We start from the raw sequence: 27,021 nt of genomic DNA, 5'->3' as shown, positions 1-27,021 counted from the left end.
ATATCCCCTTGTTTAGATGATTCTGTAAATCAGTTTTTCCAGACTCTCGAAGTAAGCATCACCATCATCACACTTCTCTTTTTCAAGCAATTAATTGGCAATCCTTTTAAACCCAGGACAAATTCACATGTAAAAGGAATGCATGTATAGGGCAATTTATCAGCATTGCACATGCAAGCAAGAGAACTTCTGGATAATGTCAAGGACAACTGTTTCGGGAACCCTATTTATATTTATACTTAGGCTGCCCCGGTCTGCAACTGACTATGGAGTTCAGGCATGCCTCCTCTACAGATAACCTCCCTCACTGGCCTAGATCTCAAGGACCCAGCTAGTACCAGAAATTTCTGTTAGTCCTTGGCTCACAGGGGAAGGAAAAAAAGTCCAAAAGGGCCCTTCAAGCAAGCTTTTGCATTTTAAAAGATTTCTCTAGTTTCTGCTGTTCATTTCTGTACAGGCATCCAGCACCAGCAGCAAATATTAAGTTTCAAGGACCTCAGTTCCTCAGACTTTTATGAGTCTGAAAGCTACTCTTTAAAGATTCATAATCAAGTTTCTAGAGAGGGGAAAAATGTGTTAGATGAAGCCAAAAGAATGACCTTATTCCCTTAAAATCCAGCCCATGGCCATGCTTATGTAGCTGAGCAGCTGTGCTGCTGGCAGGGAGAAGGAACATACTAAAATGAAACACTCATGATAATCTCCCTTCCCCCACTCGTGCCTGCAGAGCCCCATCCAGTTATTGCACAAAAAAGGCTTTTTCTTACAAACTTCTCTCCGTTCTTCTGTCTCCATCTTGGTTGGGAAGAAACAGCACTAGTGATGGAATGTACACAACTCTGCAAATATTCATGAGAAAATGCTTTGACGCCCACACGCTCCCCAGCTCCCCTAACACATACATGCATTAGGGAAAAGGGATGCACAGAGAAACTGATAGGCGTCTGTGGTTCTCTAACTTAAGTAAACTGAGAGGCTTTCTCAAAACAGGCAGCAAGATTCAAGAAGGCAGAGTCCTAACTTGTCTTTCATCCACTGAACCATAAATTGAATTGATCCAATAACCATTAATTGGTCATTTAAAATGTATGGCACCGGGGGCACCTGGCTGGCTCAGTCGGGGGAACATGTGACTATTGATCTCGGGGTTGTGAGTTTGAGCCCCACACTGGGTGTAGAGATTACTTAAAAATAAAATCTTAAAAAAAATAAAATGTGCAACACTGGAAATACAGAAATAAACAGAACTCTGTGTGGTGCGCCATTTGAAAGCTGAGTTTGAATATTGGGTCTGTGACTTGGCTGTATGACCTTAAAGCAAGCTACTCAAAATGCCTGAGCCAGCTCCCATCCTGGAAATGGAGATAATAATAATGACTATAGAAAGTGCCATAACCCTAACAGCATCTCCCCCTCTGTGAACTCTCAGATTTCTTCCCATTGTAGTTTCCTCTTCACACTCCCCTCCTCTTGCCCCTCTAAGGTCCTTCTCTCAGTTTCCGTAACTCTTCCACCTTCTCTACTCTTTCCCCAAAGCCTTCATTCACATTCCAAGCTCAGAACACACAAAAGAAATGAGAGTCTCAGTCCGTTTCTCCACCTCACTCTACTTACTTTCTGAGGAAGTAATAGATCATTTGTCTTCATCTTATAATGGGTTGGGGTCCTCAGAGAGAAACACTCCTTCTTCGGCAGCAGTATCTAATCACAGCCCAGTCACGTATCAGGATTCAAAAATTCTGCACAACTTACTCTTCATGTCCTAATTACATATAGTCGTCTGCAATTTTATCCTAATGAAACTGAAGACCAATTGGTTCTAATGCTCCATAAACTGTTAAAATCATCATGTTCTGTACTTGAACATTATTACCACCTGTCTTCTTGTCTCTGAAACAACATTTCTTCATTAAATAATCACTATACTGATGTGGCTTTCTTCTTGGTTCCTGGAGTCAGCCCTTCCATCATTTTTAGGGGTATGTGGGGTTATCCTCTGAAGACTCTCGGAGTTCCTAACATCTTCAAACTAAAGTCTAGAACTGAAGAACATATTCACCAAAGAATGTGTGTACACACACACACACACACACACACACTCCCCGCCCCTCTTCAGGGCTCTTTGAGGGTAGGCAATGGATGTACTGCGTGTTGTTTGGTGTTCAGTGCATGGTGGAGATTAAATAAATATTATAAAAACAAACGCACAATCACATTGCTGCTATAATTTCAGTTTTGGATTCAGTGGTTATGGGAAGGAAATCTCTTGCACACTCACACGATTTTTTGTCTGGAAAAGATACAAGTGTTTTAGGTATTGTGTTTCAGCCAAATAAACTGACCATTTTAAAATAAAGATTCCCAGGAGAATAGAAGCAATTGCTTTCCACAAAAGGCTGGGTAGCTTTTTGTTCCTGGACGTGCTTTCTGTTGACTCAGTCTGCACTTGTTTTGACAGCCAATTACAGCCCTTCTTAGGTAAAGCTGAGCTAATGCTCTTCATGGAAAGTTTTACAAACACAAAATTACCCAAACACAATACACTTAAGCAGAGAACTCTGGCTCCAAGAGATATTCCTGACCAGGAGGAAGGGAGGGAAGTTAATTTTCCAAGTGGAGCATGATGATCCAGAAGGGATCACAACCAGATTCAAAGAAGAGATTTTCAAATCTAGTTCAGCTCTGAGAAGCATGGGCCTCATTTCTCTAGTACTGTGATAGGGTAATCACAACACGGAACCAAGCCACAGTACTCAGGACCTCCCTTATCAACTCCAGTTGCCAAGTCCTGGTCTGGGAACTTAATTATTTCACTTCCTCCTCACAGGAACTCAAGCTCAAGAAATGAGGACTCAGAATTTAAGTAACTTGTCTAAAGTAAGCCAGCTACTAAGTGGCTATGCCTGAATTGAAACCCAGGTCTAACCTCAGAGGAGAAGTAGATTAACATTAATACAGATTATAACCAGATAAAATATAGGCCAATTTTGAAGAAAAGCCTTGGCTGCAAGTCCAAACATTAACAAAGACTAAAAACACAATTGAGATGAAGAACGAGCTGCCTTAAGAATGGGAAGCTAATGACACAAGGGTCACAGGGTAATGGACAAGACAGGTGGTATGATCCCCTGCCAGCCCCCATTCACTACAGTCTTTTCTCTGTCTTTCCTCTTCACCCTCTCTCCTCTTTCCTAATTTACCATGTCTTTCTTTTCTTTAATCCCTTTTTTTTTTCCTTCTTAAACTGTAGCATAGCAAAGCATATGAACTTTGCATTCAGATAACCTGTGTTCAAATCTAAGACTCATTTCTTATTGTGTGACTTTGGGCAGATCACATAACCTCTCTAAGTCTAAATTTTCTTCACTATAAAAGGATAAAATCTCCTACCTTTTAGGTTGTTGAAGGGATTAAATCAGACAGTATGTATGAAGAGATGACCAGGTCTCCTAGAGACTAAGTGAGATTTCTTTTAACTTTGAGGGTCTGTGAGGCTTCTTGGTATACAATTTAGAATTTGACAGTCTTGGATTTGAATCCCTGCTCCAATACTTACTGGCTAAGTTATTTGGGCAAGTCTTGTAACCTTTATGTACCTCAGTTTCCTTATCTATAAAATGGAATAAATAGTAAGGACATAATAGATTTGGGAGATGATCAAATGGAACGATAAACATTTAGAATCTATAGATATTTAATAATATATTAACAAAGAAACCTGCCTTTCAGTAGAACTTACAGTAGCTGACTTGTCCTCTAGTGGCCCATGTTTGCTGATGCCTAATTTATGTATCATGTGTGTCGCCACTAAGGACTGGTAGTGCTAAAGCACGAAGAAATACAAACCTTGAACCTATCTTCTGAGGCTGTAAAATAAATATAAAAAGAGGGAGGTAGAATGGTACAATGCAATGAAAAACCACCACAGGAAGCATGGGTCCAGTCCTGCTTGGGCATTAGCTGCCTATATAATGCCATATAAATCAAACAGCTATCTCCGGAACATGAAGGGGATGGAAATATTTTTTATATTCCTGATTGAGACTGCTACTGGCATTTAGTGGGTAGAGGCCAGAGATGCTGCTAAACTTACTACAGTGCACGGGACAGATGCCCACAGCAAAGAATTATCTGGTCAAAATATCAATAGCATTGAGGTTGAGAAGCCCTGGCCTAGATGACTGCTAAGTTCCCTTCAAGCTCTAACATCTTAAGAGACTATGATGAGGCAGCACCAACACCAAACAGATGACATTCTTGCTAACATCTATCAAGCAATGGCTTATGACGTTGCTCAAAATCCCCCTACAGGGCGCCTGGGTGGCTCAGATGGTTGGGCGTCTGCCTTCGGCTCAGGTCATGATTCCAGGGTCCTGGATCGAGTCCCGCATCGGGCTCCCTGCTAGGTGGGGAGCCTGCTTCTCCCTCTGCTTCTGCCTCTCTCTCTCTCTCTCTGACTCTCATGAATAAATAAATAAAAAACATTAAAAAAAAAAAAATCCCCCTACAGCCAGTGGGGAAAAATTTTCCCTCCAATATTTAATATTCTAAAATCAGTGCTGTATTTCTAAGGGTGAGGACAGCCTTTCCTCACAATAGGAAGAAACCCAGAGGGACGCCTGGGTGGCTCAGTTGGTTAAGCATCTGCCTTCAGCTCAGGTCATGATCCCAGGATCCTGGGATCTAGTCCCACATCCAACTCTTTGCTCAGCGGGGAGCCTGCCGCTCCCCTTGCTTGTGCTCTTTGTCTGACAAATAAATAAAATTTAAAAAATCTTTATAAAAATTGTTTAAGAAAGGGGGGGCGCCTGGGTGGCTCAGTTGTTAAGCATCTGCCTTCAGCTCAGGTCATGATCCTGGGGTCCTGGGATCGAGCCCCACATCAGGCTCTCTGCTGGGGGCAGGGGGGAAGCCTGCTTCTCCCTCCCCCACTCCCCCCGCTTGTGTTCCCTCTCTCGCTGTGTCTCCCTCTGTCAAATAAATGAATGAAATCTTTTTAAAAAAATAAAATAAAATTAATTAATTAATTAAATAATTAAATAAAATAAAAAAGGAAAGAAACCCAGGGATGAAGGGGGCACAATCCTCCAGGGACTTGGTTCCTTGCTCTTTGCAGTTAGAATCTATGCTTTCAAAGCCATCAGTTCCTTCTGGCCAAGCAGCTGATTTAAGTAAGTCTGAATGAAGGCCAGAATAAGATAATACATACAACAGCAGACATGAATCTCAAATACATCATGCTAACTGAAACAAGCCAGACCCAAAAGACTACATACTATTTTATTATATTTACATGATATTTGGGAACAGACAAAACTATAGGGACAGAAAACAGATTAGCAGTTGCCAGGGGCTGGGGGTAAGAACAGTTTGACTGCAAAGGGACATGAAGGCATTTAGGGAATGATGCACTGTTTTACTTATATACTGATTATAGCTATACAACTGTGTCAAAACTCATAAAACTGTACACTGTACATTAAAAAGGTGAATTTTTTTTTAAAGATTTTATTTATTTGAGAGAGAGAATGAGAGACAGAGAGCACGAGAGGGAAGAGGGCAGAGGGAGAAGCAGACCCCCTGCTGAGCAGGGAGCCCGATGTGGGACTCGATCCCGGGACTCCAGGATCATGACCCGAGCCGAAGGCAGTCGCTTAACCAACTGAGCCACCCAGGCGCCCTAAAAAGGTGAATTTTACTGTGTCTAAATTACACTTCAATAAAACTGCGCCTTTCACCCCACCCCCAAAATATGACCACAAATGCTATAGAGAAGATTGTTGTACTTCGGGAGAGGTTGAACTGGATGACATCAAAATTCTTTCCACCCCATGTCCTGTGATTTTATGACAGTCTGCTTCTCCTACCCTGGTGACCTCAGAGTTAAGTCTGGGCTGCAATTTCGGTGTTAAAGCAATGAGTCTCTCTGACCAAATCATGTGTATATGAGTCCTGCCATCATTCAGAGATCTCCGGCCCTACTTTAGCTTGTGACAGAGGCTCCTTTCCTGCTGTCTCCTATCTTAACTCCTCTTGGGACTGATAAGGGCCTTAGACAATTAATAAACAAGTGAGAATAAACCTCAGGGGACACAGGTTTTATCTCTCTGTACAGGCTTCCTGTCTAAATCCCATTTGATCTTTCCATTGAACTCCAAATCGGGCAACAGAAGAAGAATCATATTTATGAACTCCCCTCCACTATGGACTTTTGGGCTTCCCACTATATTATATTTATACACTTAAGCTATATAAATGTAAAATGTGGGGCACCTGGGTGGCTCAGTCATTAAGCGTCTGCCTTTGGCTCAGGTCATGATCTCAGGATCCTGGGATCAAGCCCCACATAGGGCTCCCTGCTCCGCGGGAAGCCTGCTTCTCCCTCACCCGCTCCCCCTGCTTGTGTTCCCTCTATCGCTGTGTCTCTCTCTGTCAAATAAATAAATAAAATCTTTTAAATAAATAAATAAATAAATAAATGTAAGCCTCACACCAAAATTATACCCAAGTTTGTTGAGACATAAATAGATATGTAGTTTTCTGTTTACACACATTATTAACCCTGATTACTGATCTATCAAATGATATACAAAATGGTTAACTTTTCTGGTATCCAGAATAGCCCTAGGGCACCTATGTGGCTCAGTTGGTTAAGCGGTGGACTCTTGATTTCAGCTCAGGTCATGATCTCGGGGTCCTGGGATTGAGCCCCGTGTCAGACTCCCCGATCAGCAGGGAGTTTGCTCCAGGATTCTCCCTCTGCCCCTCCCCCCACTCATGCATGTGCACACATACACACACACGCTCTCTAAAATAAATAAATCTTAGAAAAAAAAAGAATAGCCCTAGATAGGCTATGGCCAGGGAGGACTAAAATAGCCATTAGAATGCTCTCACTTTCTATTAATAAAGAGCACTGTCTTTTATGACACATATACAGTCACAACTGTGACCTACTGTAGGAGTCCCATTCCCTTATTTGAAAATCAGCTCCTTTTTTGGTTATTCATGGAGGCTCTCAATGGAACAGATACAAACGCCAGGAACCAGACACCTCATATATGCTTGAGTGCTAGGATAAAAATCATGGGCCAAAAGACAAGCCTGGACCTGCCAGTGCCTCCATATTCCAAAGGACAGAAAATATGGTAGAGATGAGGTAATATCCATACTGACCTTTTCTGCTGAGCATTTACAGCAAACATACTGTCACTACAAATATAGGGTGCTCATATTACAACAGAAGGAGCCCACAACAACAAATCCCACAGTGGTCTAGGGTCTTGTTTCCACATGATCCCCTCAGAAAAGAAGAATGGGGGAGTTACACTTTCATGATTTAAAATTATTCAATCATCTCAGAAGTCTGCAGCAGCAAAAAATCAATACTGTCCTCTAAGTCGCTCAAACTTGGTAACGTTGCTTCTTTGGCATAATCAGAAAAAGTTTCACAAAAAACTGAAACATTTAGCAGAAAACATATGTTAGCTTTTTATTCAAAAGTATATAGACTGACTTGGGTGCCTGGGTGGCTCAGTTGGTTAAGCATCTGCCTTCAGCTCAGGTCATGATCCAGGAGTCCTGGGATTGAGTCCCACATCAGGCTCCCTGCTCAGCGGGGAGTCTGCTTCTCCCTCTGCCCCTCCCCCTGCTCGTTTTCTCTCTCTCTCAAATAAATAAATAAAACATCTTGAAAAAAAGAAAGAGAGAGAAGTCCTGTAGACCCACCTGGCCAAACCTGCTGCCTCAGAAACTTGTGAGAGAGCTAAGTAGAACTACCAGACACAAGAAGGGTGACAGCCTTGCTGGGTAGGGCTTGGCTGGTCCTCTCAATCCTCAGCACATCAACAGAGTTCACCTCTTACATACCTTGCAGACTGCCAGACTAGTCGTCTAGGCCTTTTGCGTTCAGCTGCGGACCATAAGCACAAGCCTAAGACTCAAAGATACTAGCCTCTAGGATTCCTGAGCTCTTCTGCTGTATATAACAAAGGCCAACTTTGAGATGAACCCATTTACCTGCCATAGGAGTAGAACACTACCTGAACTAATGTGTACCCACCTGAATCATGCTGAGGCCCAAGCTTAAGTGGACCCTAGCCAACTTCTATGCCCTAGGCAAGCAGTCTTTTCTCATCTCCTTTGTTCTTTCTGCAACTGATGGCCTTTCACTACTACTTCTCAGATCAAAACATTATTAGTTTCTGACCAAACTATTAAAGTAAGAAACAGCCAGGCCCCAACTGCATGTTAATTTCCTAATAATTATCCAGTTATGGAGCACTGAGGAGAGTGAAGGAAAAATGACATTACCACATCCTGAGATGCATACTGAGGGTCCTCTGGGTTGACTGACCAGTAGCAGTAATCAAAGCCAAATGCCACAACCTTCTCCCGAGAGTCTCCAAAGCCATCTGGTCGATTGTCCATCTAAAATCAAACAGAATAGAGTCTTCTCTATCATAATGTCAGAATCTAGCCAGTGCCACTTGATTCCTCCCTACTATAGCTAGAGAGACCCAGACTGGTCATGAGAATCTTTACGTTATCTACCCAAAAAAGAAAAAAAGTAAACTCTGTCCTCATCTCATCAAATAAAAGCTCCAGAGAATTTGTCTCTCACCTATCTGCCTACATATGAACCAAGCTTAGGAAAGAATGCCTTTCCCTCTCTGACCGTCATGGGCCGTATCACTATCATTTTTTCTGCAAGTATTTCTATAAAGGATACCAGAGTGCATGAGTAGTTTAGTCCCCGGGCCTGACAGAGTCTATCAACCTAGGACTTTCACAGAGGTCCCTGGGTACCCATCCCCAGTGAATTAGAAAGCACATTGGATAGAAGAGCGAGGACCAATCCAACTGCTCAGGGTAGATGAGGGTAGAGTCAGAGATTGGAACCGCACTGACCTCCAGGTACTGGGGAAAATGGTATTACTGCCACAAATGTTTTATCTTACTATTTAATATTTAGACTCTGGACAGGGATAGACAAACCCTAGCACCAGCCATCATAAACTACAGTAGAAAGAGGCTGTCAGAATAACTAAGAAATTCTTAGCGGATAATTGACCTCAAGGAAGTAAGCAGCTAAGCAGGTGTGCAGGGGGCAGATTAGAGTTTGATCTTGGCCAGGATTTATTCTTAAAAAACCAAAACTCTCAGCTCTAAGAACAAAGCAACAGAGATATAAATAAGAGACAGCAGAGAATAAAAGGTCTTTGGTCCCTGGGGAGCGCCTATTGAAAGTCTGGCAGGTCCCATTCTCTTTTAGCAGAGAAGTGCTGACAAAAGGAAACAGATCACATCACAGGGGTGGGCATAGCCAGTAGGCCTGGGGTCCAAAGAACCCTCACTCCTACCAGTCAGCTTCCTCAGCTCTCAGGGATGCTGAACACCACCTGCAAGCTCTCTACAGCAGCAGGCACAAGGCCAGTTTCCCTGTCTCTCTCCACTCCTCAAGGCCAGAGAGAAAGAACTCCTTCCACTTCCGCTGTTCCGGTAAATGGAAGAATGAGATGGAGAAAACTAGCCCTGGGAGGGGGGTGACGGGTAGGGGAGGAAGTTCCCAGTGTTTGCCCAATTGTGACTCAAAGGTCAGTCAGATCTGTGAAAGAAAATCTGCAGTGCAACTCAGGATAGTGACTGACTCCCTTCTGGGATCCGATGCATACTAAATCTGTAGTAATGTCTCTAGATTAAGTGACATCAAATGAGAGGCCTGGGACAAAGTCTGCTGGTCTGGTGAGTTAAATATACCCATGGATGTACCCAGCATGACTTACACTAGCCATGACGCCCATAAGCTGTAAGTGACCAGTTTCCAAACAGCTGCACCCTGTTTGACAGAACTTGGGCTGCAGTGGCCACAATCTCTATACTTCTTTCCTGCTTTATTCTTACACTTGCTTTGTATAAAACTCTTCCTTCTCCCAAACTGCCATCCTAAACCCATTCACATACACACCTTCATCCCAGAAGCCCCTGTAATAATATAAACTCCTCAGTGGAAAGAGAAAGGAAAACAATTTCATGCTTACCTTTAAATTTCTGATTTTTGCCACTTTGCCATCAACTTCCACAATAATTCTTCCCCCTTCTTTGGTCTCCCTAGAAAGAAGACCCAAACCCATATGAAAAGAAACATTGCTTAAAAAAAAAAAATCAAGAAAAGAGAAGCTGAGATCAGCGCTACTGGGACAAAATGTTTCCCTACTGCTGTCTCTATAAGTAGCTGTCCCTGGCTGACACACTTCTCTGGATCATTAGAATTTGGCTCTGAAACAGCTAAGAATTACCACTATATAGCACTCTCCATGTGCCTAGCCGCTGTATTAGGTACAGTACATATTATACTTCATCTTATGCAATCTTCCCACTAACACACTCTCCTGACATGGCTTCCTACATATCTTCATTTTTTCAGATGGAAGACTGAAGCTGAGAGAAATTATGTAACTTGTCCAAGGTCACACATCAAGCAGTGGCAGAGCTGGGATTTTAAACCCAGATCTGTCTGACCACAAAGCCTGGGCTCTTAACCATACCCTTAGAAATCAGGCTTGAAATTCTGGACAGTATCCTTCGCTCAGTGCACAAGGCATCCCCTCTCACCTTCTCTGGGATTTTGAGCATGGATAGTAATGAAAAAGGTTTTGGAGTCTTCTCTGTTGAGATACTGAGAACATATTTCCCAAATCCTTTCCTTTTATCTTCCTAAATTGGAATGAGAGCCAAGATCCTCAAGAATTTTCCTATGTTGCAGTTACATAGTAACACTGCTAGCAACTAACCAATCCCTAAATTTACTTTAAGGGGCTTAATCCAAGTGACCCATACACCTGAAGCCCAAAATGAGTGGAATATACTCCATTCTATAGATGAAATCTTTTTTCATAACATAAAAACCTTTAGTGAAAGTACTCAAGGCCAGAATGTTAAGAGGTAAGAATTAAATTTATTAGCATTTCCTCCACTACAATGAAAGTAATCACTTAAATTACTCCTAGCCCAGGACCTTAAAGTTAAGAAAATATGTTCTGTCTCATTTTTATCCTTCCTCATGGTTCCCAGGATGTGACCTTGAGAATTTGGGGAGGGGAGGACAGGCACAGTGAGAGAGGGGTCTTTACATTTAGGATTTTTTTTTTTAACCAGTGAGTGAGTCTGGGATAAAGCCCTGTATAGGAAATTTCCCTCTCCCATGTAATAACATTTGTTACTTAAATTTCCTCAAGGCCCAGGGCGCCTGGGTGGCTCAGTTGGTTAAGCGACTGCCTTCGGCTCAGGTCATGATCCTGGAGTCCCGGGATTGAGTCCCACATCAGGCTTCCTGCTCGGCAGAGTCTGCTTCGTCCTCTGACCCTATCCCCTCTCAGGTGTTCTCTCTCTCTCATTCTCTCTCTCTCAAATAAATAAATAAAATCTTTAAAAAAAAAAAAAACTTCCTCAAGGCCCTAATGCTCTTTATCTCGCATTTCATGCTAGATAGTATTTAAGGCAGCAGAGATATTCTTAGTCCTTGAGGATCATAAACCACACACCCCCGCACATACACAGCCCTCAACAATTCTAAAGAAAATCTTTCATCTTTGCTGTTAACATTTTACAAGATAACATTTTTTTTCCTTTCTCCATTTTAAGGTAGATTTTCTTATCTCTCCTCCCTCTAAAAAAGTAATACAGAGATTGTAGTAAATTTGGACAATAAAGAAAATAAAAAATTATGCAATAATTTTTCCAAATCTATTATCTAATTTTTTTTAAAAGTATGCCCCCCTTTTTTTTAAGATTTTATTTATTTATTTGACAGAGAGAGATATAGTTGAGAGAGGGAACACAAGCAGGGGGAGAGGGAGAAGCAGGCTTCCCACAGAGCAGGGAGCCTGTGGGGCTCGATCCCAGAACTCTGGGATCATGACCTGAGCCGAAGGCAGACACTTAACGACTGAGCCACCCAGGGGCCCCAAGTATGCTCTTTCTTGAGGATTCATCTAAGACCCTTTCACATAAAGCAGCCTGAAAAGAAGCGCCCTGAATTTGACTTCTTGGAAGAAAGATACAAACTATAAGGGTAAGATGCTGCTCCTTCCTGGCCTGGAACACTGCCATTGGTAACCTAGTGATTCCAAGCTATTCTAAAACAAAATGAAGGAGAATTAAAATTGAGCAGAACAGAAAGAAGGGGCACCAACCTCAACTGGGGAGCTGGCCACACAGAGTTCAATGAAAGTCTGCAGAGATGGAGCCTTACACATGGCAGAGTGGCACTACTACCACTTGCCTCTGGGTCCTGAATTCTACCAACAGGCATTCATTCCTTAGGATGAATTTCCCTTTGCACAGGGAAATTCCTCCTAAGGAATTCCCTCAGTTACACATTTACTCCCAGAACAATGTTTCTCAAAGTGTGGTCCACGGGCTACCTTCATCAGAATTACATGAGATGGTGGGGCTTATTCATTCAAATTCCTGTTAACAAGTTGCATTATGGGGGAGAGGGAGGTAAAAAAAACAAAACAAAGCAAAATTGCATTATAACAAACTCCCTAGGTGGACTGTATGCATACTATAATTTGAGAATCACTGTCCAGAAGGGAAAATAAGCAAGCCATGACCACTTATTATCTATTCATTTGTAAAACTTAAAAAAAAAGACAGCTAAGTATAAGCAGTAATAAAAATATATAGCTAACACTTTGTTGGACACTTAAAATGAGCCAAGCCCTAAGTATTTTTAATGTATTCTTTCATTTAATCTTCATAAAAAACCATTGAAGTAGTTCTCCTACTTTACAGATTAAAAAAAATTTAAAAAACCCACAACACACACACACACACACACTCTCTCCCTCTCTCTCTCTCTCTCTCCACAGAAAGGGAATATAGTATAGGAACAGTAAATTTTGACAGGGCAGTGGGGAGTGTTCCAAAGCCTACAATATTGGCTGAAGAGAACATGTTCTTTTAATGATAAATGATTTTGGATAGACAAGGGACAGCATCACATAATGAGCTACAGACTTTCTAATTATGGGAAACTATGAGGAGTGGGGAGGCAATCAAAACCATGTCCCACATTGCCATTTTACTGATGGTCAGTTCTAGTCCTACTAAGCAAACAGGCATTTGATCAAGAAGTACAACTTTTCTGTAATCTCAGGAAGGAGCAGCTGGGTCTATTGAATGGAAACTTGGCTTTACCTACTTTTAGATATTAAACAAGACCATTTTCTCATCTGGAAAAACAAAAAATGTAAGCTTAGACCAGATGATCTCTAAGATTTTTTCCCTAGTACAACACCAGATCCAATGATTATTAACTGAATCTCTGCCAATAACTCATTTGAAGGGTGAACAAACCATATAATTAGCAGAGTCCCTACATTCAGATGAGCTTCAGCAAAGATGGTGGAAGTTAACAAACCCTGGAGTATAGTAGTATAATAGCATCTCTGCAGGATTCTCTGAGGAGACAGGAGTGGTCTCGACTTCTTAGCTCGGTGGGGGAGGGGGGGTGTCACACTGTGTTTATCCAAACTTGCTCCTGAATCTTCAGCTTGGTATAACCTACTCACACCTGGGTATCTGCAGTATTGGCATTCTACCTCTTGATGCTGAAGGCTCTTAACCTGACTGAAAGTAAATAAGCTTTTGTGTCCTTTTCCCCTCACTTTTGTTTGATGAGATAAATTACTCTCTACTGTGGCTGCAAGCAATTCAATTTCAACAGCATTTTCTTAATCCAATCCACACTATTGTAAATTCCTAGCTCTCAAGGAATGGAGAAGTTACTGTTGGGAGTGGCCAAGGTAATTATCCTGAGAACCCTAAAAGAACAGTTTCGCAAAAAGATCTGCTAGAGGCTACCTCCAAGGTGGCATACTCCTATTAAACTACTCAACCCTAAGTAACCACATCAAGTAATGTAGAAGCCAGATGTCATAAGCCACTTACCAATCTAAGTGCTACTTAGATTTTGGGCATGTGCTACTTTCCTTCTTTCTCCATGTATCTCTTTTGTCTTTTTCCTACTTTCTTTTCTGTTACTGTTTCCTTCCTTCATCCCATTGCTCTGCTCATTATTCTGTCCATTGTATGACTTTGCAAAACTACCACCATATCAGGGACAAATATAATCCCTGCTGGTACCAAATTATGTTAAGGGAGACAATGCATTTTTTGATCCTTCTGTCCAATTTTCAAGCCATCTTATGTCCTGGAAATTTTTAAACCTCCCAAATAATTCCATTATATGTCTTCTGGTCCCAAGCTACACTCTGCCAGCTTTGTCTCCTCTCACTCACCTCCCTCTACACACCTTCTCACCAAACAACCAAAACTTTTCTGTTTTCTAACAGCTGAAGTCCTTTATTCTTAGTGTCCTTTCTACAGAGTGCTCTCTACACCTTCTTCACCTGTCAGCAAACTCTAATAGCTCTTTAAAAAGCAATTCCGGGGCGCCTGGCTGGCTCAGTTGTAGAGCATGCGACGCTTGACGTAGGGGTGGTGAGTTAGAGCCCCACATTGGGCATAGAGATTACTTAAAAGAAAAACAGTTCAAATACCAGCCCTTCCCTGACTTTCCAAACTTGAGTGGAAAATCAGTGAAAACAGGAAGAAACTATGCAGCTGGACATTGGATGCCTCAAGAGCTGAGAGGTGCTGCATCAGATTCACCCATGAGGAAATGCGCACTGACCACGCTGAGGAAAAGGATTAGAATAACTTCCTTTTACTTCGCAGTTCTGCTGTTAATGAAACCACGATCTCCCTGGGCCTCAATTTCCCTCTCACACCTTACAATCTAGCTCTCTCCACATCTCTGCAGAGACACCCATGTGCGCCCAGGAACACACGCAATTCTGCCTCAATCCCCACAGGTACTCCAGAGCCACCAAGGAGAGGAGACTCCCCATCCCTCTCCCCGCGTACTTTCCCAGCCCTGCTCAGGGAACTCAGTGAGAAAGGCCCAAGTCGTGCATCACGACTTGAGCCGCTGTACCCCAAAACTCCTCACAGGACTCCAGGGACACGGACACAGCGCACCCCACCCCTGACGCAATCCAGGAACCGCTATACCCCAGGACAGGACCCGTAAAGCTCTACGAGAGGCTTTGTCCCGGCAGGCCTTTAAGGTTTCCGGACCCTGGTCCCCTGGGTCACTTTGTGTCTGATTTCTCCGCGCCAGAATCACTTGAGGGAGAGGCGAAGACCTCGCCCTCCTCTCAGCTCATTTGACGCCTCAGGCGCCCCTTCCCTCCCAGACTCACCTCTTGCTGAGGGGCCGGACCCTCACGGCCACCCGCACATTCGCCATCCCTCGGCCACCACCCAAGCAGCAGGTCCGCCCAGTGGCAGCACCCCCGGCCCCAACCCCAACCCGGCCCCGCCCGCCCCACGCGCTCACGGGACGACCCCGCCCATGCGCGCGCTGTGGGCTGGCATGGGTGGTGCCTGCCGTGCCTCAGCCAATCATGAGCCCGATGGGCGGGAGGTCGCGCGTCCCGGCCCCGCCTGCCGGGCCCGGTTCTCTCCGCCCCGCGTCGCCCCGCCCACGCACCTTCCGGCACGGCCCCGCCCATGCGCGCCTCTGTCCCACGGGGGCGGTGCCTGAGGTGCCTCAGCCAATCCTTAACCCGTGAGGCCGAGAGGGCGCCAGTCCCCTCCTGGTATGGCCAGGTCCCACCCACCAGGAACTAGCTTTTGTTCTCGGACAGTGCTATACCGAGTCAAGTAAATACGTTTAAGTTTCGGTTAAAGCGAAGTTTACAACGGAATTTGCTAAATACGTGAATTCGCTGCGTTGGCCTGAGTTGTCAGTTCTGTGCTTAAATTTTAGGGGCAGAAATGAAATGGGGAGCACCGATGTTTTTGCAATTACTGGAAAAGAGCAGTGTCTCTTTGAAGAGGCACTTGGAATGTGGAGAAGTTTAGAGTGCTCCAAGCTTCTCTGGATTGTGATGGAACTTCAGGGCCACTCTAGCTGTGTTTGTGATTGTGGAGAGAATGCTGTCAGACAGAAATGGTTCATTAGGGGCGCCTGGGTGGCTCAGTTGGTTAAGCGACTGCCTTCGGCTCAGGTCATGATCCTGGAGTCCCTGGATCGAGTCCCGCATCGGGCTCCCTGCTTGGCAGGGAGTCTGCTTCTCCCTCTGACCCTCCCCCCTCTCATGTGCTCTCTCTCATTCTCTCTCTCTCAAATAAATAAATAAAATCTTTAAAAAAAAAAAAATGGTTCATTAGTTCTTCCAAGAAATAATCTTGAGTTACCTACCAAGAGTCAAGTGCTGTTTTAAGGTTCTTGAGGACACAGTCCAAGTCTTCGTGGAAATTAGAATCTACCAGGAAGGGAAAAGAGACAATAAATATATAATATGTCAGGATGCCTGGGTGACTCGGTTGGGCAGCTGCCTTAAGCTCAGGTCATGATCCCGGGGTCCCGTGATCCAGTCCAGCATTGGGCTCTTTGTTCAGCGGGGAGCCTGCTTCTCCCTCTGCCTGCTGCTCCCCCTGCTTGTGCTCTGTCTCTCTTTCTCTCTGGCAAATAAATAAATAAAATCTTTAAAAATATGTATAATTTGGGGCTTCTGGGTGGTTCAGTTGGTTAAGCTACTGCCTTCCGCTCAGGTCATGGTCCTGGAGTCCCGGGACCCCTGCATCATGGCTCCCAGCTCCGCGGGGAGTCCGCTTCTCCCTCTGAACCTCCCCCCTCTCATGCTCTCTCTCTCTCTCTCAAATAAATAAATAAAATCTTTTAAAAAAGAATTAAAAAAATATGTATAATTTGTCAAGTGGTGCTGACTGCAATTTTTTTTTAAGCAGGGTAAGATACAGTAATGGTTTTGGGGTTATATAGAGGGAAAGGTGCTTATTTTATATAGGATCTTCAGGAAAGGCCTCACTGATACGGTGACACTTGACTAGATTTGAAGAAAGTGAGGGAGGGAGCTGTGCAGGTATTCATTTATTTAATAAATATTTTTTAAGTAAGCACCCCTATGACAGGCTTTGTTCTAAGCAGGAGGGACATAAGCAGTGAAGAAAACAGGCAAACCTCTGACCTCATGGAGCTTGGTGAGAGAATTTGAGAATAAGCAAAACAATTTGAGTAGTATGTATATCAGATAAGCTAAGGAGAAAAAATAAAGCAGAAGAAGGGATAGAAAGTGAGTAGAGAGGGTGTTGAAATTTTAAATATGGGCAGGTTTGTCTTTGCTGAGAAAGTGACACAAGAAAAATCTGAAGGATGTGAAAGAAAGACGGTAATCTGCGGTAATCTGGAAGGACAATTCCAGACACAGGGAACAGGCCAGTGTAAGGGCTCTGAACTTGGAGACAGTCTGGAATATTAGAAAAACAACAAGAAATTCAGGGGGGATAGAATGAAGTGACAGAGGAAGAGGGAGTCATAGAGGTAACACAGGAAGCCACCATAAAGTCTTTGGATTTTATTCTAGGTGAATTGGAAAACTATTGGAAAATTTTAAGGAGAAAGCGAAATTATGTGATTTATATCTTCAAAGGATCTCATTGACTGCCATTTTGAGACTAAATTGAGAAATGGAGGATGAAAGCCCAAGAGAGACCAGTCAGGAGGTTATTTTAGTACTCCAGTGATAGTGCTAGATTCATGGTGGTGCCTTTAATGTGTGTCAGGCATGTTCCCAGTTTACCTTTCCAGTCTCCCCTCTCCCATTTGAAAGTATTCTTACCCTAGAGTATTAGAACAGCTGGTTTACTATTCAGATTCACCTGGAACCCTAGTCTTATGAATGGCTTCTCTGCTCACTGTGCCTTGCAGTGAAAAAAAATCACTACTAGGGAAAACAGTATGGAGGGTCTTCAAAAAATTAAATATAGAATTACCTTATGATCCAGCAATCCCACTTCTAGGTATGTATCCAAAGGAAATGAAATCACTATCTCAAAAATATATCCTCATTCCCATGTTCACTGCAGCATTATTCACATTAGCCAAGACATGGAAACAATCTGTCCATCAAAATACGGATAAAGAAAATGTGGTGAGTGTGTGTGTGTATAATGGAGTATTAGACACTAAAAGAAAGGAAATCCTACCATTTGTGACAACATGGATGGCATTATACTAAGTGAAATAAGTTCAGACGGAAAAGATAAAACCTGTATGATCTCACTTATATGTGGAATCTTAAAAAACAAAGAAAGAAAAAAGAAAGAAGCGAGGGGAGGGAGGAAGGGAGAGAAACAGAAAGAGAGAGAAAGAAAGATGCTAAGAGAATAAATCTTAAGTCTTCTTACCACCACCACAACAAAAAAATAGTAATTATATGAGGTGATGAATATATTAACCAATCTTATTGTGGTAATCACTTCACAATATATACATGTAAGAAATAATCGTGTTGGGCGCCTGGGTGGCTCAGTTGGTTAAGCGACTGCCTTTGGCTCAGGTCATGATCCTGGAGTCCCTGGATCGAGTCCCGCATCGGGCTCCCTGCTCAGTGGGGGGTCTGCTTCTCCCTCTGACCCTTCCCCTCTCATGCTGTCTCTCATTCTCTCTCTCACAAAAAAAAAAAAAAAAGAAAGAAATAATCGTGTTGGGGCGCCTGGGTGGCTCAGTTGGTTAAGCGACTGCCTTCGGCTCAGGTCATGATCCTGGAGTCCCTGGATCGAGTCCCGCATCGGGCTCCCTGCTTGGCAGGGAATCTGCTTCTCCCTCTGACCCTCCCCCCTCTCATGTACTCTCTCTCTCTCATTCTCGCTCTCTCAAATAAATAAATAAATCTTTAAAAAAAAAAAAGAAATAATCGTGTTGTATACCTTTAACTTACACAGTTAAATATGAATTGTATCTCAATAAAGCTGGATAAAAAGTATTGCTGTGTTAATATATTTCTATTTTCAGGTTGGAGAGGTTGCCACAACAATATTCTGTGTTTTCAAAACTGTATATACTCATAAATATTTCAATATGGGTTTTTAAAAAATAAGGACTCCTTTTTAACATAACCATAATACTATTATCACAACCAAGAATATTAGTTCCTTAATACCATAAATATTCAGAGTTCAAATTTCCCTTATTGTCTCATAAAACTGTTGTTTCTTTTTTTTAAACAGTCTGTTTAAATCAGGATCCAGATAAATTGGGTTGATATGTCTTTCACTCTTTTTTTTTCTTTTTCTTTTTTTATTTTATTATGTTATGTTAATCACCATACATTACATCATTAGTTTTTGATGTAGTGTTCCATGATTCATTGTTTGCATATAACACCCAGTGCTCCATTCAATATGTGCCCTCTTTAATACCCATCACCAGGCTAACCCATCCCCCCAACCCCCTCCCCTCTACAACCCTCAGTTTGTTTCTCAGAGTCCATAGCCTCTCATGGTTCGTCTCCCCCTCCGATTTCTCCCCCTTCATTTTTCCCTTCCTACTATCTTCTTTCTTTTAACATATAATGTATTATTTGTTTCAGAGGTACAGGTCTGTGATTCAACAGTCTTACACAATTCACAGCATTCACCATAGCACATACCCTCCCCAATGTCTATCACCCAGCCACCCCATCCCTTCCACACCCCCACCACTCCAGCAACCCTCAGTTTGTTTCCTGAGATTAAGAATTCCGCATATCAGTGAGATCATATGATACATGTCTTTCTCTGATTGACTTATTTCGCTCAGCATAATACCCACCAGTTCCATCCACGTTGTTACAAATGGCAAGATTTCATTCCTTTTGATGGTGCATAATTCAGTAGCTTCCTTGTTCCTCTCTTTCTCTCCCTGGCATAAATTTATTTAAAAAAAACCCAAAACACAAAAACAGGCCATTTTCCTGTAGATTTCCCACAGACTATATTTTGCAAATTGATCCCTGTGGTGATATTCAAGTATTTTTCTATCCTCTGTATTTTCTGTAATTGGTAGTTCAATCCAGAGCCTTGATCAAATCAATCAGCACCTGTCTTTCTTTTTGTGCTATTTGCAGCCACTAATGATTATCATCTGAGCTCATTGGGTCATCAATTCATTAGGGGTTTGAAGGTGTGTGGAGGGGTGGTGTGGATCCCCATACCACCAAGCAATTCTCCAACATTAGCTGGATGTCCTACAATTCAATTCAATTCTGATACTACCTACCCAGAGATAGCATCAGATTCCAAAGGTTAAGGGCTCAGTCCCATTGGACTGTCTTCCACTTCCAATGCCAATCACAAACCGACGTTGTTACCTGTGCTTCAGACCCACTGGCTACAGAGTGGAGGTACCCACAAACTCCTCCTCTATTCAATTAATTTCCTAGAGTGGCCTTCAGATGCCAGTCAAAAAATCTAGGTTGTTACCTGTACTTCTGTCATAACTGGTCATAGACCAAAAGCTCCCCATGAGCCCCTTCTTGGGTTCAACTAATTTGCTAGAAAAGCTCACAAAATTCAGGAAACCCATTTACTCACTAGATTATTAGTTTATTACAGAGAAACTAAAGGATACAAATCAACAGCCAGATGAAGACATACACAGGGTGAGGTCCCAAAGGAGCTTCTGTCTTCATGAAGTTCAGGACCCAACATGGTGGCACATGGAAGTGTTCTGGTTCCCCAGTCTGGGGAAGAAAAATTTATTCTCTTAGCATTTCTTTCTTTCTTTCTTTCTTTCTTTCTTTCTTTCTTTCTTTCTTTCTTTCTTTCTTTCTTTCACTTTCTTTCTCTCTCTCTCTGTCTTCCTTCTTTCCTTCCTTCCTTCCTTCCTTCCTTCCTTCCTTCCTCTTGGGGTTTTATGAAGGCTTCATTACAAGGGCATGATTGATTAAATAAGTGACTGTTGCTAATCGATTCAACCAGCCTTCCTTCCTTCCCAGAGTTCAGGGAGGTGAGAAAGTTTCAACCCTCTGTTCACATGGTTGGTTCTCCTGGCAAACAGCCCCCATCCCTAGGTGGGGTCAAAAAGTCACCTCATTACCAAAACAAGTAACATCTTTAACAGTCTCATCACTTAGAAAATTCCAAGGGTTTTAGGAGTTCTACGCCAGAAATGGGGTGAAGACCATTATACATATTTCTTTTTGTAAATCACAATGTCACAGGATTGCAAAGTGATGATATTCTAATTTTATCATTCTTCATCTATTTTATTTCTTTAAAAGATTTTATTTTTAAGTAATCTCTACACCCAACATGGGGCTTGAACTCACAACCCTGAGATCAAGAGTCACATGCTCTACCGACTGAGCCAGCCAGGTGCCCCTATCATTTTTCATTTATGAGTTGAAATACTTCTACACAGAGTAACTTTTCCTCATCAACTATTTGGTTATTCTGAGGTACAGTTTACATTGCAAAGGCAGGACAAATGCTTGATTGTTTCAATTACCAGTTTTTAAAATAAGTTCGTTCCCTAGCACTTCCCAAAGGTGATTAATGAGTTGTTTTTTTAATATTATTATAAATTCATGGATTTAAGCATATATGATTTGCTTCAGCCTGTTGTACTTACTATTATTGATAACCAAATCATCCCAACTTTGGCCAGTGGGACATCACTGAATTCTGACTCAGCTCCAGTAATCTTTGATAGCTTCTTTTATTTCTGACATGACAAGAAGTTCCAAGTTCATTTTGAACATTTCCTACTCCAAATGTGATATCAGCCATTTCTTCAAGGATTTCTGGTTCCTTTTATGTCTCTATTATTTATTATTTTTTATTTAAAAAAATTTTTTTTAAAGATTTTATTTATTTATTTGAGAGAGAGAGAATGAGAGGCAGAGAGCACGAGAGGGAAGAGGGTCAGAGGGAGAAGCAGACCCCTTGCTGAGCAGAGAGCCTGATGCGGGACTCGATCCCGGGACTCCAGGATCATGACCTGAGCCGAAGGCAGTCGTTTAACCAACTGAGCCACCCAGGCGCCCCAAAATTTTTTTTAATTGAGGTAAAATTGACATACATTATATTAGTTTATCCTAGGCCAAAAAACAAGTCTTAATAAATTTGAGAAGGTATCAAGCAATGTTTCCAGCCACAACATTTTTTTTTTTTTTAAGATTTTATTTATTTATTTAAGAGAGAGAGACAGCAAGAGCAGGAACACAAGCAGGGGCAGAGGGAGAGGGAGAAGCAGACTCTCTGCTGAGCAGGAAGTCCAACACAGGACTCGATCCCAGGACCCTGGGATCATGACCTGAGCTGAAGGCAGACACTTAACGACTGAGCCACCCAGGCGCCCCTCCAACCACAGTATTCTGAAACTAAAAATCAAACAAGAAGAAAACTGGAAACTCACAAGTGTGTGGAGATGAAACAACATGCTACTGAACAACCAGTGAGTCAAAGAAAGAAATCAAAAGACAAAAAAAAAACCATGAGACAAATGAAAATGGAAACACAACATACCAAAATTTATGGGATGTAGCAAAGCAGTCGTAAGAGGGAAGTTCATAGAAATAAATGTGTATTGCAAGAAACAAAGAAAATCTCAAATAAATAATGTAACCTCCTATCTCAAAGAACTAGGGAAAAAAATGACAAAGCCCAAAGTTAGTAAAAGGAAGGCAATAACAAAGATCAGAGCAGAAATAAATAAAATAGAGACTAAAAAGACAATAGAAAAGATCAATGAAACTAAGAGCTGGTTCTTTGAAAAGCTAAACAAAACTGACAAACCTTAGGGTGCCTGGCTGGCTCAGTAGGTGGAGCATGCAACTCTTGATCTTGGGGTTGTGAGTTCGAGCCCCATGTTGAGTATAGAGATTACTTAAAAATAAAAACTTTAAAAAAACCCAAAAAACTAACAAACCTTTAGCCAGACTCACAAAGATAAAGAGAGGAGTCAAACAAAATCAGAAATGAAAGAAGAGACATTACAACTGATAACACAGAACTACAAAGGATCGTAAGATACTACTGTTAACAGGGGTGCCTGGGTGCCTCAGCTGGTTAAGCATCTGCCTTCAGCACAGGTCATGATCTCAGGGTCCTGGGATCAAGCCCCACATTGGGCTCCCTGCTCAGTAGGGAGCCTGCTTCTCCCTCTGCCCTTCCCCACCTCTCATGCTTGTTCTCTCTCTCATTCTCTGTCCCTCTCTCTCAAATAAATAAAATCTTTAAAAAAAGAGATTACTATGAACAATTATATGCCAACAAATTTGACAACCTTGAAGATAAGATAAATTCCTAGAAACATACAAACTACTAAGACTGAATCATGAAGAAACAGAAAATGTGAACAGAATAATTACTAGTAAGGAGATTGAATGTGTAAATAAAAAACCTTCCAGGGGTGCCTGGCTGACTCAGTTGGAGGAGTATGTGACTCCTAATCTCCCGGTGGTGAGTTTGAGCCCCACATGGGGTGTAGAGATTACCTAAATAAACAAAACTTAAAAACAAACAAAATCTTCCAACAAATAAAAGTTCAGGACCCAACAGCTTCACTGGTGAATTCTACCAAACATTCAAAGAATGAATACCAATCCTTCTTAAACTTCCAAAAATAGAAGAGGGAAAAATCCCAAACTCATTTTACTAAGCCAGCGTTATCCTAATACCAAAACCAGGCAAGAATGCCAAATTACAAGCCAATATCTCTGATGAATATACATTCAAAAACCCTCAACAAAATATTAGCAAACCAAATTTAACAATATATTAAAAGGATCATACCCCATGATCAAATGGGATTTATTCCAGGGATGCAAGGATGGTTCAACATCTGCAAATCAATCAATGATTAAAATCATATGATCATCTCAGTTGATGCAGGAAAAGCATTTGATGAAATTCAACATCCATTTATGATAAAAAGTCTCAACATAATATAGAAAGGTATAGAAGGAATGCACCTCAACATAATAAAGGGCATAAATGACAAGCCCACAGATTACATCATATTCAATAATAAAAAGCTAAAAACTTTTCCTCTAAGATAGAGAACAAGGAAAGGATGCCCACTCTTGTCACTTTCACTCAGCATGGTTTTGGAAGTCATAGCCATAGCAATTAGGCAAGAAAAAGAAATAAAATGCATCCAAATTGGAAAGGAAGAAGTAAAACTGTCACTACTTGCAGATGACATATTATATATAAAAAATACTAAAGAGGGGCACCTGGGTGGCTCAGTATCTGCCTTCAGCTCAGGGCATGATCCCCAGGTCCTTGGGATCGAGCCCCTCATCAGGATCCCTGCTCAGTGGGGAGCCTGTTTCTCCCTTTCCTTCTGCTGCCTGTGCTTTCTCTTGCTTTCTGTTAAATAAAGGAATAAAATCTAAAAAAAAAAAAGAAAAAGAAAAAGAAAAGAAAACCTTAAAGATTCTACAAAAAAACTATTAGAATAAAAAAATTCAGTAATGTTGCAGAATATAAAATCAATTTACAAACACCTGTTGCATTTCTAAACATTAATAATGAACTATCAGAGGGGCACCTGGGTGGCTCAGTCATTAAGCGTCTGCCTTCAGCTCAGGTCATGATCCCGGGGTCCTGGGATTGAGCCCTGTGTCAGGCTCCCTGCTTATCAGGGAACCTACTTCTCCCTCTCCCACTCCCCCAGCTTGTGTTCCCTCTCCTGCTGTCTCTCTGTCAAATAAATAAATAAAAATATTTTTAAAAAATAATGAATTATCAGAGAAATTAAGAAAGCAATCCCATTTACAATTACATCAAAAAGAATTAAATGCCTAGGAATATATTTAACCAAGGAGATGAAAGACTTGAAGTTGAAAACTATAAGACATTAATAAAAGAGATTGACAAAGACACAAATAAATGGAAAGATATTATGTTCATGAAGAATTAATATTGTCAAAATGTTCATACTGCCCAAAGCAATCTATAGATTCAATGCCACCCCTATCAAAATTCCAATGGTATTTTTCAGATAAAGAAGAAATAATTCTAAAATGTATATGGAACCACAAAAGGCACTGAATAGCCAAGGCAACCTTGAGAAAGAAGAACAAAGCTGGAGGAATCACACTCCCTAATTTCAAACTGTATTACAGTCAGAGTAATCCAAACTGTATGGTATTGGCATAAAAAGACACATGAGTATAAAGAGCCCAGAAATAAACCCATGCATATTAGTCTATTACTGCATGGAACCAAGAATATATAACAAGGAAAGGACAGTATCTTCAATAAATGGTGTTGGGAAAACTGGACAGCCACATCCAAAAGAATGAGACTGAATAAAAAGAATGAAATTTCAGGGAATCCAGAAAGGCCTCTTTAGCTAAGTTCTATATCCAATTCTTGCTTGTTTAATTCAGTGTCTGAAGGAATAAAAAGAATAGCCTGGAAAGGGAAATGGGAGTTACCAAAGTCATCTACTCTACTTTGGTTAAAACTAATAACAGCAAGGACTTTCACTTATTATTATGTACTAGGAACGGTTGTTCGTGTATTATCTTATTTAATCTTCCCAAGAATCCATGGAGTAGGCACTGTTATCTCCATTTAGAGAAAAGGAAATTGAGACTCATATTTAAGAAGTTAGAAAGAACATATAGTCATAGATCAAAGGAAGGAGCAAAATAAGAAAAACGCTAGAAAAACCAGGCAGCATCTCAATTCCTCCAGAATATTCTTCACAGTGACATTTTTTTTTTTTTTTTTTTTGAGAGGAGGTGGCGGGGAGGGGCAGAGGGAGTGGGAGAGAGAGAATCTTAAGCAGTCTCCATGGCCAGCCCAGAGCCTGATGCGGGGCTCGATCTCACAACCCTGAGATCATGACCTAAGCCAAAATTGAGTCAGACGCTTAACTGAGCCACCCAGGAGCCCCAGAGTGGCATCATTATTATGCTGGAAATGAATTTACACATCTCACATACCTCTTAGTGTTGGTTCACAAACTCCTCAGGAGTTTTCCAGGTGCAACTTAAAATTGGCCCCTGTATTTATTGGGCAGGATGAGACTGAAGAAAGAGGCTGGCTCCTCCAAGTTGGTAGGTGGCAGATTTAATAAGCAAGGGAACTTTATGAGGGTTGTCTTGAGAAGCTACAAGATGAGTAGATCCCCAAATCCATCTAGCAAATCTTAGAAGTTTGTATGTGGAGGCCTTAACTGGGTTCAGTCATGTATACCATCCAGATGGTCTCAGCACATCGCTATCTCAAGGCTATGTCCTTGGGGCAGCTTTGGGGAGTGGGGAAAGCAAGTAGAACCCACATTCCAAGGATAGGGGAGAGGGTGAGGAGCTTCTAACTGCTGGGGTCTAGCTCACAGATCAACAGGTAGTCACATCTTCTTGATGACCTTCCCCCACCTAGACATTCCAGAGTTTTTTTAGTATCCACATCTAAAAGCTAAGTAGTAATAAAAATTGATCAGCACTTATCAACACTACTGTAGTACTAAATTAGCTTTTCTCTTTGAAGCAGACCCGTCTGTTTTATTTTAAAGATTTGAGAGAGAGGAAGAGGGGTTGGGGGAGGGGCAGAGAGAGGGAGAGAAGCAGACTCCCCTCTGAGCGTAGAGCCCGAGGCGGGGCTCAATCCCATGAACCTGAGATCATGACCCAAGATGAAAACAGGAGTCAGATGCTCAACCAACTGAGCCACCCCAGCACCCCTATGTAGACCTGTCTTAACTCACCTCAAGCTTTTGAGTCAGACAGCCTGAAGGCCTATGCGCCTATACGTTGATGGCCGACACTATATAGAGAATCTATCCCATAGGATTCAGACAAGGGCCAGAAAATTTTAGTTACAAATTACAGGTTTGTTTTTTTATTTTGAAAAACATATACTAGACAAAAAACAACCAGGAATATCAATTTTTGTGACATGATATATATATATAAATATAAATATATATACACACAAATATAGGAAATCACATGAAGAAAAAACATCCTACGATGTTTGAAACCAAGGCTGGGTTTGAACAAATTTCTGATGAACTACAACTAAAACTTTAAATGACTAGACAATATTAGGTAATGTTCAAGATATTATGGCCAGTCTTCTATATCCAATTTACAAAAGTCAGCAAAGGAGACTTCAAAACATGATCCCTGGTTGTTCTGGCAGTTT

The 27,021-nt window shown here is 41.7% G+C and overlaps 1 protein-coding gene across 9 annotated transcripts in view; it reads right to left on the bottom strand.

The window, feature by feature from the left end:
- STARD9 (StAR related lipid transfer domain containing 9) overlaps window positions 1-15,386 on the bottom strand; it is a 123,086-nt gene extending 107,700 nt beyond the window's left edge. For 8 of the 9 annotated variants that reach the window (XR_014148591.1, XR_014148592.1, XR_014148593.1 and 5 more), the window contains exons 1-3: window positions 15,273-15,386; window positions 10,041-10,110; window positions 8,314-8,430 (exon numbers count right to left, since the gene is read on the bottom strand). Coding sequence is in view for 6 of the 9 variants with exons in the window: in XM_081830971.1 (XP_081687097.1) it covers window positions 8,314-8,430; window positions 10,041-10,110; window positions 15,273-15,319 (234 nt within the window). In the remaining 3 variants the exon portion in view is untranslated. The remainder of the gene's footprint in view (window positions 1-8,313; window positions 8,431-10,040; window positions 10,111-15,272) is intronic. The other variant, XM_081830973.1, reaches the window with a different exon arrangement.
- Window positions 15,387-27,021: the final 11,635 nt, after the last annotated feature.

Source organism: Leptonychotes weddellii, chromosome 9 (genome assembly GCF_054177405.1).
Source record: "Leptonychotes weddellii isolate Sample4059 chromosome 9, ASM5417740v2, whole genome shotgun sequence".
Lineage (NCBI taxonomy): Eukaryota > Metazoa > Chordata > Mammalia > Carnivora > Phocidae > Leptonychotes > Leptonychotes weddellii.
The sequence above is the reverse complement of the archived record's forward strand: the minus strand, read 5'-3'. Positions and strand labels throughout refer to the sequence as shown.